The sequence below is a fragment of the Phyllobates terribilis genome, unplaced genomic scaffold (genome assembly GCF_046119375.1).
Source record: "Phyllobates terribilis strain yellow unplaced genomic scaffold, ASM4611937v1 Scaffold_115__1_contigs__length_5345438, whole genome shotgun sequence".
NCBI lineage: Eukaryota > Metazoa > Chordata > Amphibia > Anura > Dendrobatidae > Phyllobates > Phyllobates terribilis.
Genome location: NW_027362875.1, coordinates 5,144,055 through 5,165,762, shown reverse-complemented (window position 1 = coordinate 5,165,762; position 21,708 = coordinate 5,144,055). Strand labels below are relative to the sequence as shown.

General features: G+C 42.7%; 1 protein-coding gene across 1 annotated transcript in view; it reads left to right on the top strand.

Annotated features, from left to right (window-relative positions):
* The window catches only part of LOC141201442 (uncharacterized), a 119,730-nt gene extending 99,141 nt beyond the window's left edge, over window positions 1-20,589 (top strand). The window contains exon 8 of the mRNA XM_073663436.1: window positions 19,903-20,589. Within this exon, the coding sequence (XP_073519537.1) occupies window positions 19,903-20,366 (464 nt within the window). The 3' untranslated portion in view covers window positions 20,367-20,589. The remainder of the gene's footprint in view (window positions 1-19,902) is intronic.
* The last annotated feature ends 1,119 nt before the right edge of the window (window positions 20,590-21,708 follow it).

Genomic DNA, 21,708 nt, shown 5'->3' with positions numbered 1-21,708 from the left:
ATATAATGCACAGCCCATAGTTCGTACATGTAGTATAATGCACAGCTCATAGTCGTGCATGTAGTATAATGCACCGCCCATAGTCCGTACATGTAGTATAATGCACAGCCCATAGTCCGTACATGTAGTATAATGCGCAGCCCATAGTCCAAACATGTAGTATAATGTGCAGCCCATAGTCCGTACATGTAGTATAATACACAGCCCATATTCTGTACATGTAGTATAATGCACAGCCCATAGTCCGTACATGTAGTATAATACACAGCCCATATTCTGTACATGTAGTATAATGCACAGCCCATAGTCATACATGTAGTATAATGCACAGCCCATAGTTCGTACATGTAGTATAATGCACAGCCCATAGTCCGTACATGTAGTATAATGCACAGCCCATACTGTTACATGTAGTATAATGCACAGACCACAGTCATCCATGTAGTATAATGCACAGCCCACAATCATCCATGTAGTATAATGCACAGCCCATAGTCCAAACATGTAGTATAATGTGCAGCCCATAGTCCACACATGTAGTATAATACACAGCCCATATTCTGTACATGTAGTATAATGCACAGCCCACAGTCATCCATGTAGTATAATGCACAGACCATAGTCATTCATGTAGTATAATGCACAGCCCATAGTCATACATGTAGTATAATGCACAGCCCATAGTCATACATGTAGTATAATGCACAGCCCACAGTCATCCATGTAGTATAATGCACAGCCCATAGTCATACATGTAGTATAATGCACAGCCCATAGTTCGTACATGTAGTATAATGCACAGCCCATAGTCCGTACATGTAGTATAATGCACAGCCCATAGTCCGTACACGTAGTATAATGCACAGCCCATAGTCATCCATGTAGTATAATGCACCGCCCATAGTCCGTACATGTAGTATAATGCACAGCCCATAGTCCATACATGTAGTATAATGCACAGCCCATACTCTTACATGTAGTATAATGCACAGACCACAATCATCCATGTAGTATAATGCACAGCCCATAGTCCAAACATGTAGTATAATGTGCAGCCCATAGTCCACACATGTAGTATAATACACAGCCCATATTCTGTACATGTAGTATAATGCACAGCCCATAGTCCGTACATGTAGTATAATGCACAGCCCATAGTCCGTACATGTAGTATAATGCACAGCCCCTGGTCCGTACATGTAATATAATGCACAGCCCATAGTCCTTACATGTAGTATAATGCACAGCCCCTGGTCCGTACATGTAATATAATGCACAGCCCATAGTTTGTACATGTAGTATAATGCACAGCCCATAGTCCGTACATGTAGTATAATGCACAGCCCATATTCTGTACATGTAGTATAATGCACAGCCCATAGTCCGTACATGTAGTATAATGCACAGCCCATAGTCCGTACATGTAGTATAATGCACAGCCCATAGTCCGTACATGTAGTATAATGCACAGCCCATAGTCCGTACATGTAGTATAATGCACAGCCCATATTCTGTACATGTAGTATAATGCACAGCCCATAGTCCGTACATGTAGTATAATGCACAGCCCATAGTCCGTACATGTAGTATAATGCACAGCCCATAGTCCGTACATGTAGTGTAATGCACAGCCCATAGTCCGTACATGTAGTATAATGCACAGCCCATAGTCCGTACATGTAGTATAATGCACAGCCCATAGTCAGTACATGTAGTATAATGCACAGCCCATAGTCCGTACATGTAGTATAATGCACAGCCCATACTCTTACATGTAGTATAATGCACAGCCCATAGTCCGTACATGTAGTATAATGCACAGGCTATAGTCCGTACATGTAATATAATGCACAGCCCATAGTTCGTACATGTAGTATAATGCACAGCTCATAGTCGTGCATGTAGTATAATGCACCGCCCATAGTCCGTACATGTAGTATAATGCACAGCCCATAGTCCGTACATGTAGTATAATGCGCAGCCCATAGTCCAAACATGTAGTATAATGTGCAGCCCATAGTCCGTACATGTAGTATAATACACAGCCCATATTCTGTACATGTAGTATAATGCACAGCCCATAGTCCGTACATGTAGTATAATACACAGCCCATATTCTGTACATGTAGTATAATGCACAGCCCATAGTCCGTACATGTAGTATAATGCACAGCCCATAGTCATACATGTAGTATAATGCACAGCCCATAGTTCGTACATGTAGTATAATGCACAGCCCATAGTCCGTACATGTAGTATAATGCACAGCCCATACTGTTACATGTAGTATAATGCACAGACCACAGTCATCCATGTAGTATAATGCACAGCCCACAATCATCCATGTAGTATAATGCACAGCCCATAGTCCAAACATGTAGTATAATGTGCAGCCCATAGTCCACACATGTAGTATAATACACAGCCCATATTCTGTACATGTAGTATAATGCACAGCCCACAGTCATCCATGTAGTATAATGCACAGACCATAGTCATTCATGTAGTATAATGCACAGCCCATAGTCATACATGTAGTATAATGCACAGCCCATAGTCATACATGTAGTATAATGCACAGCCCACAGTCATCCATGTAGTATAATGCACAGCCCATAGTCATACATGTAGTATAATGCACAGCCCATAGTTCGTACATGTAGTATAATGCACAGCCCATAGTCCGTACATGTAGTATAATGCACAGCCCATAGTCCGTACACGTAGTATAATGCACAGCCCATAGTCATCCATGTAGTATAATGCACCGCCCATAGTCCGTACATGTAGTATAATGCACAGCCCATAGTCCATACATGTAGTATAATGCACAGCCCATACTCTTACATGTAGTATAATGCACAGACCACAATCATCCATGTAGTATAATGCACAGCCCATAGTCCAAACATGTAGTATAATGTGCAGCCCATAGTCCACACATGTAGTATAATACACAGCCCATATTCTGTACATGTAGTATAATGCACAGCCCATAGTCCGTACATGTAGTATAATGCGCAGCCCATAGTCCGTACATGTAGTATAATGCGCAGCCCATAGTCCGTACATGTAGTGTAATGCGCAGCCCATAGTCCGTACATGTAGTATAATGCACAGCCCATAGTCCGTACATGTAGTATAATGCACAGCCCATAGTCCGTACATGTAGTATAATGCACAGCCCATAGTCCGTACATGTAATATAATGCACAGCCCATAGTCCTTACATGTAGTATAATGCACAGCCCCTGGTCCGTACATGTAATATAATGCACAGCCCATAGTTTGTACATGTAGTATAATGCACAGCCCATAGTCCGTACATGTAGTATAATGCACAGCCCATAGTCCGTACATGTAGTATAATGCACAGCCCATATTCTGTACATGTAGTATAATGCACAGCCCATAGTCCGTACATGTAGTATAATGCACAGCCCATAGTCCGTACATGTAGTATAATGCACAGCCCATAGTCCGAACATGTAGTATAATGCACAGCCCATAGTCCGTACATGTAGTATAATGCACAGCCCATATTCTGTACATGTAGTATAATGCACAGCCCATAGTCCGTACATGTAGTATAATGCACAGCCCATAGTCCGTACATGTAGTATAATGCACAGCCCATAGTCCGTACATGTAGTATAATGCACAGCCCATAGTCCGTACATGTAGTATAATGCACAGCCCATAGTCCGTACATGTAGTATAATGCACAGCCCATAGTCCGTACATGTAGTATAATGCACAGGCTATAGTCCGTACATGTAGTATAATGCACAGCCCATAGTCCGTACATGTAGTATAATGCACAGCTCATAGTCGTGCATGTAGTATAATGCACCGCCCATAGTCCGTACATGTAGTATAATGCACAGCCCATAGTCCAAACATGTAGTATAATGTGCAGCCCATAGTCCGTACATGTAGTATAATACACAGCCCATATTCTGTACATGTAGTATAATGCACAGCCCATAGTCCGTACATGTAGTATAATACACAGCCCATATTCTGTACATGTAGTATAATGCACAGCCCATAGTCCGTACATGTAGTATAATGCACAGCCCATAGTCCGTACATGTAGTATAATGCACAGCCCATAGTCCGTACATGTAGTATAATGCACAGCCCACAGTCATCCATGTAGTATAATGCACAGACCATAGTCATTCATGTAGTATAATGCACAGCCCATAGTCTTACATGTAGTATAATGCACAGCCCATACTCTTACATGTAGTATTATGCACAGACCACAGTCATCCATGTAGTATAATGCACAGCCCACAATCATCCATGTAGTATAATGCACAGCCCATAGTCCAGACATGTAGTATAATGTGCAGCCCATAGTCCACACATGTAGTATAATACACAGCCCATAGTCCGTACATGTAGTATAATGCACAGCCCACAGTCATCCATGTAGTATAATGCACAGCCCATAGTCATACATGTAGTATAATGCACAGCCCATAGTCCGTACATGTAGTATAATGCACAGCCCACAGTCATCCATGTAGTATAATGCACAGCCCACAGTCATCCATGTAGTATAATGCACAGCCCACAGTCATACATGTAGTATAATGCACAGCCCACAGTCATCCATGTAGTATAATGCACAGCCCATAGTCATACATGTAGTATAATGCACAGCCCATAGTCCGTACATGTAGTATAATGCACAGCCCATAGTCTTACATGTAGTATAATGCACAGCCCATACTCTTACATGTAGTATAATGCACAGACCACAGTCATCCATGTAGTATAATGCACAGCCCATAGTCTTCTTACATGTAGTTTAATGCACAGCCCATACTCTTACATGTAGTATAATGCACAGACCACAGTCATCCATGTAGTATAATGCACAGCCCATAGTCATACATGTAGTATAATGCACAGCCCATACTCTTACATGTAGTATAATGCACAGCCCATAGTCCGTACATGTAGTATAATGCACAGCCCACAATCATCCATGTAGTATAATGCACAGCCCATAGTCCAAACATGTAGTATAATGTGCAGCCCATAGTCCACACATGTAGTATAATACACAGCCCATATTCTGTACATGTAGTATAATGCACAGCCCACAGTCATCCATGTAGTATAATGCACAGCCCATAGTCCAAACATGTAGTATAATGCGCAGCCCATATTCTGTACATGTAGTATAATGCACAGCCCATAGTCCGTACATGTAGTATAATGCGCAGCCCATAGTCCGTACATGTAGTATAATGCGCAGCCCATAGTCCGTACATGTAGTGTAATGCGCAGCCCATAGTCCGTACATGTAGTATAATGCACAGCCCATAGTCCTTACATGTAGTATAATGCACAGCCCCTGGTCCGTACATGTAATATAATGCACAGCCCATAGTCCTTACATGTAGTATAATGCACAGCCCCTGGTCCGTACATGTAATATAATGCACAGCCCATAGTTTGTACATGTAGTATAATGCACAGCCCATAGTCCGTACATGTAGTATAATGCACAGCCCATAGTCCGTACATGTAGTATAATGCACAGCCCATATTCTGTACATGTAGTATAATGCACAGCCCATAGTCCGTACATGTAGTATAATGCACAGCCCATAGTCCGTACATGTAGTATAATGCACAGCCCATAGTCCGTACATGTAGTATAATGCACAGCCCATAGTCCGTACATGTAGTATAATGCACAGCCCATATTCTGTACATGTAGTATAATGCACAGCCCATAGTCCGTACATGTAGTATAATGCACAGCCCATAGTCCGTACATGTAGTATAATGCACAGCCCATAGTCCGTACATGTAGTATAATGCACAGCCCATAGTCCGTACATGTAGTATAATGCACAGCCCATAGTCCGTACATGTAGTATAATGCACAGCCCATAGTCCGTACATGTAGTATAATGCACAGGCTATAGTCCGTACATGTAGTATAATGCACAGCTCATAGTCGTGCATGTAGTATAATGCACCGCCCATAGTCCGTACATGTAGTATAATGCACAGCCCATAGTCCAAACATGTAGTATAATGTGCAGCCCATAGTCCGTACATGTAGTATAATGCACAGCCCATAGTCCGTACATGTAGTATAATGCACAGCTCATAGTCGTGCATGTAGTATAATGCACCGCCCATAGTCCAAACATGTAGTATAATGTGCAGCCCATAGTCATCCATGTAGTATAATACACAGCCCATATTCTGTACATGTAGTATAATGCACAGCCCATAGTCCGTACATGTAGTATAATACACAGCCCATATTCTGTACATGTAGTATAATGCACAGCCCATAGTCCGTACATGTAGTATAATGCACAGCCCATAGTCCGTACATGTAGTGTAATGCACAGCCCATAGTCCGTACATGTAGTATAATGCACAGCCCATAGTCCGTACATGTAGTATAATGCACAGCCCACAGTCATCCATGTAGTATAATGCACAGACCATAGTCATTCATGTAGTATAATGCACAGCCCATAGTCATACATGTAGTATAATGCACAGCCCACAGTCATCCATGTAGTATAATGCACAGACCATAGTCATTCATGTAGTATAATGCACAGCCCATAGTCTTACATGTAGTATAATGCACAGCCCATAGTCCGTACATGTAGTATAATGCACAGCCCACAGTCATCCATGTAGTATAATGCACAGACCATAGTCATTCATGTAGTATAATGCACAGCCCATAGTCTTACATGTAGTATTATGCACAGACCACAGTCATCCATGTAGTATAATGCACAGCCCATACTCTTACATGTAGTATAATGCACAGACCACAGTCATCCATGTAGTATAATGCACAGCCCACAATCATCCATGTAGTATAATGCACAGCCCATAGTCCAGACATGTAGTATAATGTGCAGCCCATAGTCCACACATGTAGTATAATACACAGCCCATAGTCCGTACATGTAGTATAATGCACAGCCCACAGTCATCCATGTAGTATAATGCACAGCCCACAGTCATACATGTAGTATAATGCACAGCCCACAGTCATCCATGTAGTATAATGCACAGCCCATAGTCATACATGTAGTATAATGCACAGCCCATAGTCCGTACATGTAGTATAATGCACAGCCCACAGTCATCCATGTAGTATAATGCACAGCCCATAGTCATACATGTAGTATAATGCACAGCCCATAGTCCGTACATGTAGTATAATGCACAGCCCACAGTCATCCATGTAGTATAATGCACAGCCCACAGTCATACATGTAGTATAATGCACAGCCCACAGTCATCCATGTAGTATAATGCACAGCCCATAGTCATACATGTAGTATAATGCACAGCCCATAGTCCGTACATGTAGTATAATGCACAACCCACAGTCATCCATGTAGTATAATGCACAGCCCATAGTCATACATGTAGTATAATGCACAGCCCATAGTCCGTACATGTAGTATAATGCACAGCCCACAGTCATCCATGTAGTATAATGCACAGCCCACAGTCATCCATGTAGTATAATGCACAGCCCACAGTCATACATGTAGTATAATGCACAGCCCACAGTCATCCATGTAGTATAATGCACAGCCCATAGTCATACATGTAGTATAATGCACAGCCCATAGTCCGTACATGTAGTATAATGCACAGCCCATAGTCTTACATGTAGTATAATGCACAGCCCATACTCTTACATGTAGTATAATGCACAGACCACAGTCATCCATGTAGTATAATGCACAGCCCATAGTCATACATGTAGTATAATGCACAGCCCATACTCTTACATGTAGTATAATGCACAGCCCATAGTCCGTACATGTAGTATAATGCACAGCCCACAATCATCCATGTAGTATAATGCACAGCCCATAGTCATACATGTAGTATAATGCACAGCCCATAGTTTGTACATGTAATATAATACACAGCCCATAGTCCACACATGTAGTATAATACACAGCCCATAGTCCGTACATGTAGTATAATGCACAGCCCATAGTCCGTACATGTAGTATAATGCACAGCCCACAGTCATCCATGTAGTATAATGCACAGCCCATAGTCATACATGTAGTATAATGCACAGCCCATAGTCTGTACATGTAGTATAATACACAGCCCATAGTCCGTACATGTAGTATAATGCACAGCCCACAGTCATCCATGTAGTATAATGCACAGCCCATAGTCATACATGTAGTATAATGCACAGCCCATAGTTCGTACATGTAGTATAATGCACAGCCCATAGTCCGTACATGTAGTATAATGCACAGCCCATAGTCCGTACATGTAGTATAATGCACAGCCCATAGTCCGTACATGTAGTATAATGCACAGCCCATAGTCCGTACATGTAGTATAATGCACAGCCCATAGTCTGTACATGTAGTATAATACACAGCCCATAGTCCGTACATGTAGTATAATGCACAGCCCACAGTCATCCATGTAGTATAATGCACAGCCCATAGTCATACATGTAGTATAATGCACAGCCCATAGTTCGTACATGTAGTATAATGCACAGCCCATACTCTTACATGTAGTATAATGCACAGACCACAGTCATCCATGTAGTATAATGCACAGCCCATAGTCCGTACATGTAGTATAATGCACAGCCCATAGTCTTACATGTAGTATAATGCACAGCCCATACTCTTACATGTAGTATAATGCACAGACCACAGTCATCCATGTAGTATAATGCACAGCCCATAGTCTTCTTACATGTAGTTTAATGCACAGCCCATACTCTTACATGTAGTATAATGCACAGACCACAGTCATCCATGTAGTATAATGCACAGCCCATAGTCATACATGTAGTATAATGCACAGCCCATACTCTTACATGTAGTATAATGCACAGCCCATAGTCCGTACATGTAGTATAATGCACAGCCCACAATCATCCATGTAGTATAATGCACAGCCCATAGTCCAAACATGTAGTATAATGTGCAGCCCATAGTCCACACATGTAGTATAATACACAGCCCATATTCTGTACATGTAGTATAATGCACAGCCCACAGTCATCCATGTAGTATAATGCACAGCCCATAGTCCAAACATGTAGTATAATGCGCAGCCCATATTCTGTACATGTAGTATAATGCACAGCCCATAGTCCGTACATGTAGTATAATGCGCAGCCCATAGTCCGTACATGTAGTATAATGCGCAGCCCATAGTCCGTACATGTAGTGTAATGCGCAGCCCATAGTCCGTACATGTAGTATAATGCACAGCCCATAGTCCTTACATGTAGTATAATGCACAGCCCCTGGTCCGTACATGTAATATAATGCACAGCCCATAGTCCTTACATGTAGTATAATGCACAGCCCCTGGTCCGTACATGTAATATAATGCACAGCCCATAGTTTGTACATGTAGTATAATGCACAGCCCATAGTCCGTACATGTAGTATAATGCACAGCCCATAGTCCGTACATGTAGTATAATGCACAGCCCATATTCTGTACATGTAGTATAATGCACAGCCCATAGTCCGTACATGTAGTATAATGCACAGCCCATAGTCCGTACATGTAGTATAATGCACAGCCCATAGTCCGTACATGTAGTATAATGCACAGCCCATAGTCCGTACATGTAGTATAATGCACAGCCCATATTCTGTACATGTAGTATAATGCACAGCCCATAGTCCGTACATGTAGTATAATGCACAGCCCATAGTCCGTACATGTAGTATAATGCACAGCCCATAGTCCGTACATGTAGTATAATGCACAGCCCATAGTCCGTACATGTAGTATAATGCACAGCCCATAGTCCGTACATGTAGTATAATGCACAGCCCATAGTCCGTACATGTAGTATAATGCACAGGCTATAGTCCGTACATGTAGTATAATGCACAGCTCATAGTCGTGCATGTAGTATAATGCACCGCCCATAGTCCGTACATGTAGTATAATGCACAGCCCATAGTCCAAACATGTAGTATAATGTGCAGCCCATAGTCCGTACATGTAGTATAATGCACAGCCCATAGTCCGTACATGTAGTATAATGCACAGCTCATAGTCGTGCATGTAGTATAATGCACCGCCCATAGTCCAAACATGTAGTATAATGTGCAGCCCATAGTCATCCATGTAGTATAATACACAGCCCATATTCTGTACATGTAGTATAATGCACAGCCCATAGTCCGTACATGTAGTATAATACACAGCCCATATTCTGTACATGTAGTATAATGCACAGCCCATAGTCCGTACATGTAGTATAATGCACAGCCCATAGTCCGTACATGTAGTGTAATGCACAGCCCATAGTCCGTACATGTAGTATAATGCACAGCCCATAGTCCGTACATGTAGTATAATGCACAGCCCACAGTCATCCATGTAGTATAATGCACAGACCATAGTCATTCATGTAGTATAATGCACAGCCCATAGTCATACATGTAGTATAATGCACAGCCCACAGTCATCCATGTAGTATAATGCACAGACCATAGTCATTCATGTAGTATAATGCACAGCCCATAGTCTTACATGTAGTATAATGCACAGCCCATAGTCCGTACATGTAGTATAATGCACAGCCCACAGTCATCCATGTAGTATAATGCACAGACCATAGTCATTCATGTAGTATAATGCACAGCCCATAGTCTTACATGTAGTATTATGCACAGACCACAGTCATCCATGTAGTATAATGCACAGCCCATACTCTTACATGTAGTATAATGCACAGACCACAGTCATCCATGTAGTATAATGCACAGCCCACAATCATCCATGTAGTATAATGCACAGCCCATAGTCCAGACATGTAGTATAATGTGCAGCCCATAGTCCACACATGTAGTATAATACACAGCCCATAGTCCGTACATGTAGTATAATGCACAGCCCACAGTCATCCATGTAGTATAATGCACAGCCCACAGTCATACATGTAGTATAATGCACAGCCCACAGTCATCCATGTAGTATAATGCACAGCCCATAGTCATACATGTAGTATAATGCACAGCCCATAGTCCGTACATGTAGTATAATGCACAGCCCACAGTCATCCATGTAGTATAATGCACAGCCCATAGTCATACATGTAGTATAATGCACAGCCCATAGTCCGTACATGTAGTATAATGCACAGCCCACAGTCATCCATGTAGTATAATGCACAGCCCACAGTCATACATGTAGTATAATGCACAGCCCACAGTCATCCATGTAGTATAATGCACAGCCCATAGTCATACATGTAGTATAATGCACAGCCCATAGTCCGTACATGTAGTATAATGCACAACCCACAGTCATCCATGTAGTATAATGCACAGCCCATAGTCATACATGTAGTATAATGCACAGCCCATAGTCCGTACATGTAGTATAATGCACAGCCCACAGTCATCCATGTAGTATAATGCACAGCCCACAGTCATCCATGTAGTATAATGCACAGCCCACAGTCATACATGTAGTATAATGCACAGCCCACAGTCATCCATGTAGTATAATGCACAGCCCATAGTCATACATGTAGTATAATGCACAGCCCATAGTCCGTACATGTAGTATAATGCACAGCCCATAGTCTTACATGTAGTATAATGCACAGCCCATACTCTTACATGTAGTATAATGCACAGACCACAGTCATCCATGTAGTATAATGCACAGCCCATAGTCATACATGTAGTATAATGCACAGCCCATACTCTTACATGTAGTATAATGCACAGCCCATAGTCCGTACATGTAGTATAATGCACAGCCCACAATCATCCATGTAGTATAATGCACAGCCCATAGTCATACATGTAGTATAATGCACAGCCCATAGTTTGTACATGTAATATAATACACAGCCCATAGTCCACACATGTAGTATAATACACAGCCCATAGTCCGTACATGTAGTATAATGCACAGCCCATAGTCCGTACATGTAGTATAATGCACAGCCCACAGTCATCCATGTAGTATAATGCACAGCCCATAGTCATACATGTAGTATAATGCACAGCCCATAGTCTGTACATGTAGTATAATACACAGCCCATAGTCCGTACATGTAGTATAATGCACAGCCCACAGTCATCCATGTAGTATAATGCACAGCCCATAGTCATACATGTAGTATAATGCACAGCCCATAGTTCGTACATGTAGTATAATGCACAGCCCATAGTCCGTACATGTAGTATAATGCACAGCCCATAGTCCGTACATGTAGTATAATGCACAGCCCATAGTCCGTACATGTAGTATAATGCACAGCCCATAGTCCGTACATGTAGTATAATGCACAGCCCATAGTCTGTACATGTAGTATAATACACAGCCCATAGTCCGTACATGTAGTATAATGCACAGCCCACAGTCATCCATGTAGTATAATGCACAGCCCATAGTCATACATGTAGTATAATGCACAGCCCATAGTTCGTACATGTAGTATAATGCACAGCCCATACTCTTACATGTAGTATAATGCACAGACCACAGTCATCCATGTAGTATAATGCACAGCCCATCCTCTTACATGTAGTATTATGGCCAAGGGCACCGTGTACTCGCTGATTTAAAAAACAAACAAACATTATCCTCACCTTCTCTCCGCTCCTTCGCCGCGCGGTGTCTTTTTCTGGAGCTGCCGCTGACTTCAGCTGGAAGTGACAGGAGAGCGTGATGTCACTTCCATGCGCCCCCTAATGACGTACATGCTGATGTCAGCTGCTGGCCTCTGATTGGTCGGCAGCGTGTATTGTGGCACTAAGCTGAATGTCAGTCCGAGAACACACATCCAGCTGCAGCAGGGGCTGGTGGTGGCTGGGCCCGGTCACAGGAGCGACTGCGGTCATTAATCCTCTCAATATAATGCTCTCATAGTACCTCTATTTCCCCACACCATATAATGTTCTCACAGTACCGCCATCTTCCCACATACAGTATAATGTTCCCACAGTACCGCCATCTTCCCACATACAGTATAATGTTCTCACAGTACCGCCATCTTCCCACATACAGTATAATGTTCTCACAGTACCGCCATCTACCCACATACAGTATAATGTTCTCACAGTACCGCCATCTACCCACATACAGTATAATGTTCTCACAGTACCGCCATCTTCCCACATACAGTATAATGTTCTCACAGTACCGCCATCTTCCCACATACAGTATAATGTTCCCACAGTACCGCCATCTTCCCACATACAGTATAATGTTCTCACAGTACCGCCATCTTCCCACATACAGTATAATGTTCTCACAGTACCGCCATCTTCCCACACACTGTATAATGTTCTCACAGTACCGCCATCTTCCCACATACAGTATAATGTTCCCACAGTACCGCCATCTTCCCACACACTGTATAATGTTCTCACAGTACCGCCATCTTCCCACATACAGTATAATGTTCTCACAGTACCGCCATCTTCCCACATACAGTATAATGCTCTCACAGTACCACCATCTACCCACATACAGTATAATGTTCTCACAGTACCGCCATCTACCCACATACAGTATAATGTTCTCACAGTACCACCATCTTCCCACATACAGTATAATGTTCTCACAGTACCGCCATCTACCCACATACAGTATAATGTTCCCACAGTACCACCATCTTCCCACACACTGTATAATGTTCTCACAGTACCGCCATCTTCCCACATACAGTATAATGTTCTCACAGTACCACCATCTTCCCACACACTGTATAATGTTCTCACAGTACCGCCATCTTCCCACACACTGTATAATGTTCTCACAGTACCGCCATCTTCCCACATACAGTATAATGTTCTCACAGTACCGCCATCTTCCCACATACAGTATAATGCTCTCACAGTACCACCATCTACCCACATACAGTATAATGTTCTCACAGTACCACCATCTTCCCACATACAGTATAATGTTCCCACAGTACCGCCATCTACCCACATACAGTATAATGTTCCCACAGTTCTGCAATCTTCCCACATACAGTATAATGTTCCCACAGTACCGCCATCTTCCCACATACAGTATAATGTTCCCACAGTACCGCCATCTACCCACATACAGTATAATGTTCCCACAGTACCGCCATCCCCCCAAATACAATATAATATTCCCACATTACCACCATCCCCCCACATACAGTATAATGATCCCACAGTGCCGACCATCCCCTAATTTTATTTTATGTTTTAACACTTGGTTTTCTTTTTTTTGGTGTTTTTCATGTAATATATGGAAGCCAACATAAAAATGCTAAAAGAAACATAATATCCAGGAAAGAAAAACACTGTACAAGGAGACATTAGCATCAAATAACTCCTGTCTTGGTGTTCTTACAAACAAGCTCCTATAAATGAGATCTAACGTGATAAAAAATTATAACCTGGGAAAGACGGGAAACATTCATGTAGACAGTCGGTGATGATGTAGTTAGTGACGGACTCTGGCCAAATTTGTTTCTAGAGCCGTATTAGAAGATGAAGATGTCGTCCTCATCATGAAGTTGTTATTTCTCATGCCATGTGTAATGTATATGACGAGAATTAGCGTTATGGAAGATGAGTCTATCAGAAACGTTTTCAGCTGCAGACTCCAAGGAAGAAACTGCTTGTTGTCTGTGGCCTAAAATATAAAGGTTTTATTAGTACGTCAGGGACAAAAGCAGAATATTGTAAAAATAATAAAAATACCATTGCTGCTTGGGTTTCCGGGTGATTCTTACTGAAGCAGTGGCCAACTTAGCCAGTGATTGGAAGTATGGAGGAGATGTCTAAGTCAGCAATTCAACTTGTGTTCCAGTCCATAAAAGACTAGAGAATACAACATCTACACCTTCTATCTCCTGATATATTTCCCTTATTGTCTCCAGTAATTGTATTAATACACAGAATTCTTTATGATGTTACATCGGCTCTTCTTCTCATTCAGGTCTCTACAATATCAGGCCCTCTCAGTGAAGATCTTCTATATTAAGAGAATTTTTCTGAATCCCTTATTAAGGATGGATATGGACAGAGACAAGATGGTGGAGAGGATATTACACCTCACCCTAGAGATCCTCTTCCGGCTTACTGGAGAGGTGAGAGATTCTGATGACGTCACATTACATCATTCTTATCTATGGGAATAACAGATGGACAGAACTGGAGAGGTGAGGACTCTGGAAATGTCTGTAGTGAGATTTATTAATGTGTCTCTCCATAACCAGGATTACACAGTAGTGAAGAAGACCTCTAGTGAGCGCTGTCAGGACCCTGTGTCTGAGGGATGGGGAAGACCCCTGAGCCCAATCACAGGACCTCCATCTCACCCCCTGATACATGAGGACATCAATGACCAGAAGATCCTAGAACTCACCTACAAGATGATTGAGCTGCTGACTGGAGAGGTGACACTGCTGGGAATGCTGGGACATTATACAGTAATGCTATGAAGGGATCGGGGGATGACGGTTTCATTGTATGTGTCAGGTTCCTATAAGGTGTCAGGATGTCGCCGTCTATTTTTCCATGGAGGAGTGGGAGTATTTAGAAGGACACAAAGATCTGTACAAGGACGTCATGATGGAGGTTCTCCAGCCCCTCACATCACCAGGTAATAGACAGTACTAAATACACACGGCCTATAATTATCTGTATGTAAAGAATGAATTCAGTCCCTGTATGTGTTTCCTCCAGATATATCCAGTAGACCAGAGAGATGTCCTCGTCCTCTTCTTCCACAGGACTGTAAACAAGAAGATCCCAATGTTCCTCAGGATCATCAGGTAGATGGAGAGAAGGTGTCATGAGATCTCCCCTATGATGTGTAGATGGCTGTGAAGGTCTTATGCTCAGTCTTGTTTTATCCACCAGTATTATATGTTTTATACTTGTGTAATGAGAACGGTGGAGATGGCAGGATTAGAGCTGATCATAGATGTGACTTCTCCATCTGTCTGTGACTTTTATAATATTTGTTTCAGGGTGAAGATCTGACCCATATTAATACTACAGAGACATATGTGAGGGGTGACGAGTGGTGTAAAGAGGAGATTCCTACATATGATTACCCAGGTGAGTAGTAACCACTAAATGCTGAGAAGTCACAGATTCTTCTCAGTCACCACCTGTGGCTGCTTTATTGGTGGCGTAATCTGGCCATATCACAATCGTGTGATCACCATTTTGCTTCTAGACCACAACATTCTCATCCACCCAAAACTGTTCAAATGACTTTGGGTAATGAAAGCCCTTTTCTACAGAACTTACAACCTGGAAGATCCACCTACCCCCTGGGATTAGGAGACGCTGACCCTTACCTGTCTATATCTATAAAATACAAAGCCAAATGACAGCGTACGTAGAATGTGCTGACAAGTGAGAAAATCACTTGCAGAAAAATATTCTGATGGGCCTGTAAGAGAAAGCGGAGGGTAATGATGCTGTTGGCTTCCTAGATCCCTGATATCTTATTGGATGAATCCACCTTCTCTCCCTTCTGTGCGGCTGAATGTGCTCATATGGTCCCTACAAGACCAGGTCCAGTCTTTCTGGCCAAACTTCACTTTTATGATCGAAAATATTAAATGTGCAGTGAGGGACAAGTGTGAATTTCTGTACAATAATAGCAGAGTTTCCCTTTATCCTGACTTCAATTTCTTTTTAAACCAACTAACTTTAAATAGGATTGTGATAAACTATACAGAAAACATTACACCTGTGCCATGATATATCTCTAAGCTGTGCGTGGCTGATGGCTGTAATATACATTTATTCCCGCCTGCAGGAGATGTGTTGGCTCCAGCCCTGGTTTCATGGATTCACTCAATGTCATAAATTCCATTATGTTTTCAATCCTAAGGAATTCAGATTACTGCACAATCTCTCCTGAAATGGGGGCGCTAATACTTTCTTTACTCTTCTGGTCAGGACTCGTAGTAGCTCCAATGGTTTATCATAAATGAGTGCAACTCCGGTTTAGTGTTGGCGTTCTCCCCCCAAACATACGTTCTTGTTGAGGATGTATCATATTTTTTTATGTCTTTTTTTTAACAGGTTCATTCTGTATGATAGCTTGATTGTGATGGGATCGGCCTGACTCACTTATGCGACTCTGTAATTCCCTGGTAGTCTTTAAAAAAGGTCTCCATTTCCTCTTCCAAATGCCCGAGATCTAAATTTAAGACACCTCAGCTCTGCACTATTATAAAAAGTTCTCTTTAAATGTCTAATATTTCTTCTTAAAACTCATCTGATAGAAAATATTGGCCCTTACAATGGTTTACATTGCTAAGAGCCACCGAGCCCCATACTCTAATTACCCCAAAAAGGTTTCACCACTAGTTACTCTTTTTTTTTCCTGAAGAATACAGTTGAGCTTCATCATTTCAGTAGTTATGTTATTGGGTTTGGTCACAGTTTTGCCCATCATCCTTTAACTTTTTTAACCCCTCCATATGGATCTGGACTTACTCAGAGACCCCTACACTTGGGCCACGGTGCTACCTGATGTTCTGTGGAGTGAGATGGGAAGAAGAATAATCAAGTAGACGGGTCGTTACCAGGAGGGCAGAGAAAATACAAACTCAGAAGACACAAGAGTAGTCAGTAAACGGGCCGGGGTCACAACAGGGAACAACTACACAAGCCGGGAGCTGAGCACAGAGGACTGAACCAGAGGAGAACAAGGCTGCATCTGGTAGCTTCTAGCAATATGCTTTGAGATTTAGTAGGGTGTGGTGCTTTCCCATTGGCTGAAGTAGGGAGCAGATTACTTCAGCTGACAGCACATACGCCCATACTGCTAGACTGGGTGGTACTACTGGTCCCAGGCACCCTAATCTTAGGGGATGAAGGGAGCCCGCCTTGCCCAGAGCTTTTGATTCTGTCTTCTCCTCCATCACCAATGCCGTCTGCTGAGAGAAGCAGACGTTGCAGGAGCTGATCCCAGAGAAAATGGGACACACCAATTGCAGAAGTTCTAATACAACAAAATGACAGAAAACCAGAGCAGTAGAAATCCCCATAGAGTAGTGACGATTTTGACTTCACAGCCACTTTCCAGAAATTAGCACACCATGGATGTTGGAGAGTGAAAATAGCAAATCTGCCATTTTATTACCCAACACATAATGTCCAGATTGTGCTCCAGGAGACACACACCATAAATTAAGTGGGTTCTTCTCACTACATCAATGCCAAATACATGGTTGCTAAATGTTCTTTGGACACAGTCTATTAGACTGTGAACTGTCATTGTCTTGGTGAATAATACAATATTTTTACATAACTTGCCATTTCTATGGACAATTCAAGTAGAAATGTTCAAAAATATTAAATTCAAGGATATTTTATTAAAAAATAACAATTGGTTTTATTCTTAGCAGATGTCTGTGCCAGGAGACCAGAGGGACACCTGACATCTTCAATTTTTCAATGGGATGAGCTTGATATCACACAGGATACAACTGAAGTGAATGCCATTACTCCAGATATACCATCATCCCTTCACAGCAAAGATCTGTCATCTGATTCATTAGCGACTACTAAGGAAATTCAAAGTCACAAAATAAGCATTAAAAAACAAACTACTCCTAAAGCAAAGAAGCCATTTTTATGTTCAGAATATGGAAATAGTTTTCCCATCGAAAAGTCTTTACTTAAATGTCGCGCCCCCTGGGCCATATTCTTTAGGGGAATACCCGGAGCCGGATCAGATGGGGGTTGTAGTCTCCGAGTGGCTGTGACCCGGTCCGTGCCCAGGGCGTCAAGCTCAGTGTATGTGGCAGTCCTACAGATGTTGTTTAAGTTCTTTTTGTCGACTACGCCACCCGTTGTATTGCGGTCACTATGGCCGCCGCTGCAGCAGGGTCCACTGAGGCTGATGGTGTTTGTGCAGCCCAGGTAGTATAACCCCCAACGGGAGGGGTATAGCCTCAGGGGGTCAGGTGCAGAGGATGGGGGTTGTGGTGGTGCAGTATAGATGGTATAAAGACTCAGAGTCAGGCTGTGCAGTTCATGGTCTTTACTTACTGATTTTATGCCGGCCACTCCGGCCTTGAGTGACCACCCGAGCCGTGCTGCATCCACCAGGTCCTGGACTCGGCCAACCCCCAAGCAAGTCCGGAGCGTGGCCCTGAGCTCTCCTTCTGTCTTGTCCTCGTCTCTGGCCTTCCCCACCAGGGATCCACCTAAGTCCAGCTCCCTCGGGCCTTCTGTTGGCAAACCCTTGGCCCTGGGTTCCCTGACCCTAGTCGTGGTCTGCTTTCCGGGTGGATGTGGTGGGTGGCCGTGGCAGATCCTGCCCACGGCCTCCGGTCTCTGGCTGAGGTATGCTGTAGCCCCCACCAGTTTGGGATCCGGTACCCTGTTGCCAACTCTTCACCCTGGGGTTGTATTTGGGTTCTCAGAGGTCTTTCTGGCTCCTCTCTCTCTCTCTGGGCCTTGGAGTTGCTCTGTTCTTCTGCTCTCCTCCACTGCTCTGACTCCTCTGCAAAGACAGGCTGACTGACTGACTGACTGACCCTGATCTTAGATGGTTCCCACCTTTTATAACCCTCTATGTGTGAGCTCAGGTGACCAGCACCCAATGAGCTCCTAGCACTACCCAGACTGCTCCCCCTATCTGCCCCTACACTACTTGGGATGTTCCACCCCCCCTCCCACTCCAGCCAAGGACAGACTCGGTCGTACCTGCACATTTCTAAGTGGGAGTACCGTTGGTCTGCCCTCCGGAAATGGGATGTGTGTAGTGCATGCAGCTAACTGAGCTCAGTTCCACACTCCATCCTTACCTGGGAGTGGAATATCACACCTCTGGCTGAGGTGCAATACCCCTGTAGCAGCCGAATCCTCAGGGTGCTACATAAACATCAAAAAATTCACACAGCGGACAAGAGATTTTCTTGTTCCAGGTGTGGGAGATGTTTTAACCAGAAATCAGATCTTGTTAGGCACCAGAGAATTCACTCAGGGGAGAAGCCATTTTCATGTTCAGAATGTGGGAAATGTTTTATCCAGAAATGGAATCTTGTCATACACCAGAGAACTCACACAGGGGAGAAGCCTTTTTCATGTTCAGAATGTGGGAAATGTTTTAACCATAAATCAGTTTTGGTTAATCACCAGAGAACCCACACAGGGGAGAAGCCTTTTTACTGTTCAGAATGTGGGAAATGTTTTAACCAAAAATCAGCTTTGGTTAAGCACCAGAGAACCCACACGGGGGAGAAGCCTTTTTCCTGTTCAGAATGTGGGAAATGTTTTAACCAGAAATCGCATTTTGTTAGATACCAGAGGACCCACATAGGGAAAAAGCCGTTTTCCTGTTCATAGAATCATAGAATGTTAGAGTTGGAAGGGACCTCCAGGGTCATCGTGTCCAGCCTCCTGCTCATTGCAGGATTTACTAAACCAGCTCAGACAGATGTCTGTCCAGACTCTGTTTGAAGACTTTCATTGAAGGAGAGCTCACCACCTCTTGTGGCAGCCTGTTCCACTCATTGAACACCCTCACTGTCAAAATGTTTTTTCTAATATCTAGTCAGTATCCTCTCCCTTTCAGTTTCATTTGCTTCTCGTGTTTCCATGTGCAAATGAGTGTAAGGATGTTCCTACTACATTCTGACATCCCTTCACATATTTGTAGACCGCTATTAAGACTCGTCTTAGCCTTCTTTTTTGCTAGCTTAACATTCCCAAATCCTTTAACCTTTCCTCATAGGACATAGTTTGTAGTCCTCTTGCCATTTTGGTCGCTCTTCTTTGAACTTGCTCCAGTTTTTCAATGTCTTTTTTAAAATGTGGTTCCCAGAACTGGACACTATTCCAGATGAGGCCTGACCAAGGAGGAGTACAGAGTGATAACTACTTCACGTGATCTAGACTCTATGCTTCTCTTAATACATCCCAGAACTGTATTTGCCTTTTTTTGCTGCTGCAGCAAAATGTTGACTCAAGTGTTAAAAAAGGGCTGTTGCTTAGTTCTATTCCTCCAGATCTGTAACTGTAATTTTCCTTTTTCTTGCCCAGATGTAGGATCTTGCATTTCTCCCTGTTAATTACCATTTTATTAGTCGCTGCCCATTGTTCAAACTTATCTAGATCCATCAGAATCCTTTCTCTGTCTTCTGTAGTGTTAGCTATCCCTCCTAGCTTTGCATCATCTGCAAATTTGATTAGTTTACCTTCAGTTCCCTTATCTAGATCATTTATAAAAATGTTGAACAACATTGGGGCCAGGACAGAGCCTTGTGGTACCCCACTTGAAACACACTTCCAATTGGATGACCAACCATTTATTACCACTCTTTGCTTAAGATCACTGAGCCAGTTATGAATCCACCAAACCGTAGCCTTGTCAATCTCATACTTGGTCATTTTTCAATAAGGATAGTATGAGATACTTTATCAAATGGTTTGCTGCAGTTGAGATTTACTATATCTACCGCATTTCCCTGATCCAGCTTCTCAGTGATTTCATCATAGTAGGGAATTAGATTAATCTGGCATGACTTGGTTGCTACAAAGCCATGCTGGCTCTGGTTAATTACTGTATTCTTATCCCAGTACTTGCATACATGCTGTTTAATTATTTGTTCAAAGATCTTTGCTGGTATAGAAGTAAGGCTCACTGGCCTGTAATTTCCAGGCTCCATCTTCTTTTCTTTTTTGAAGA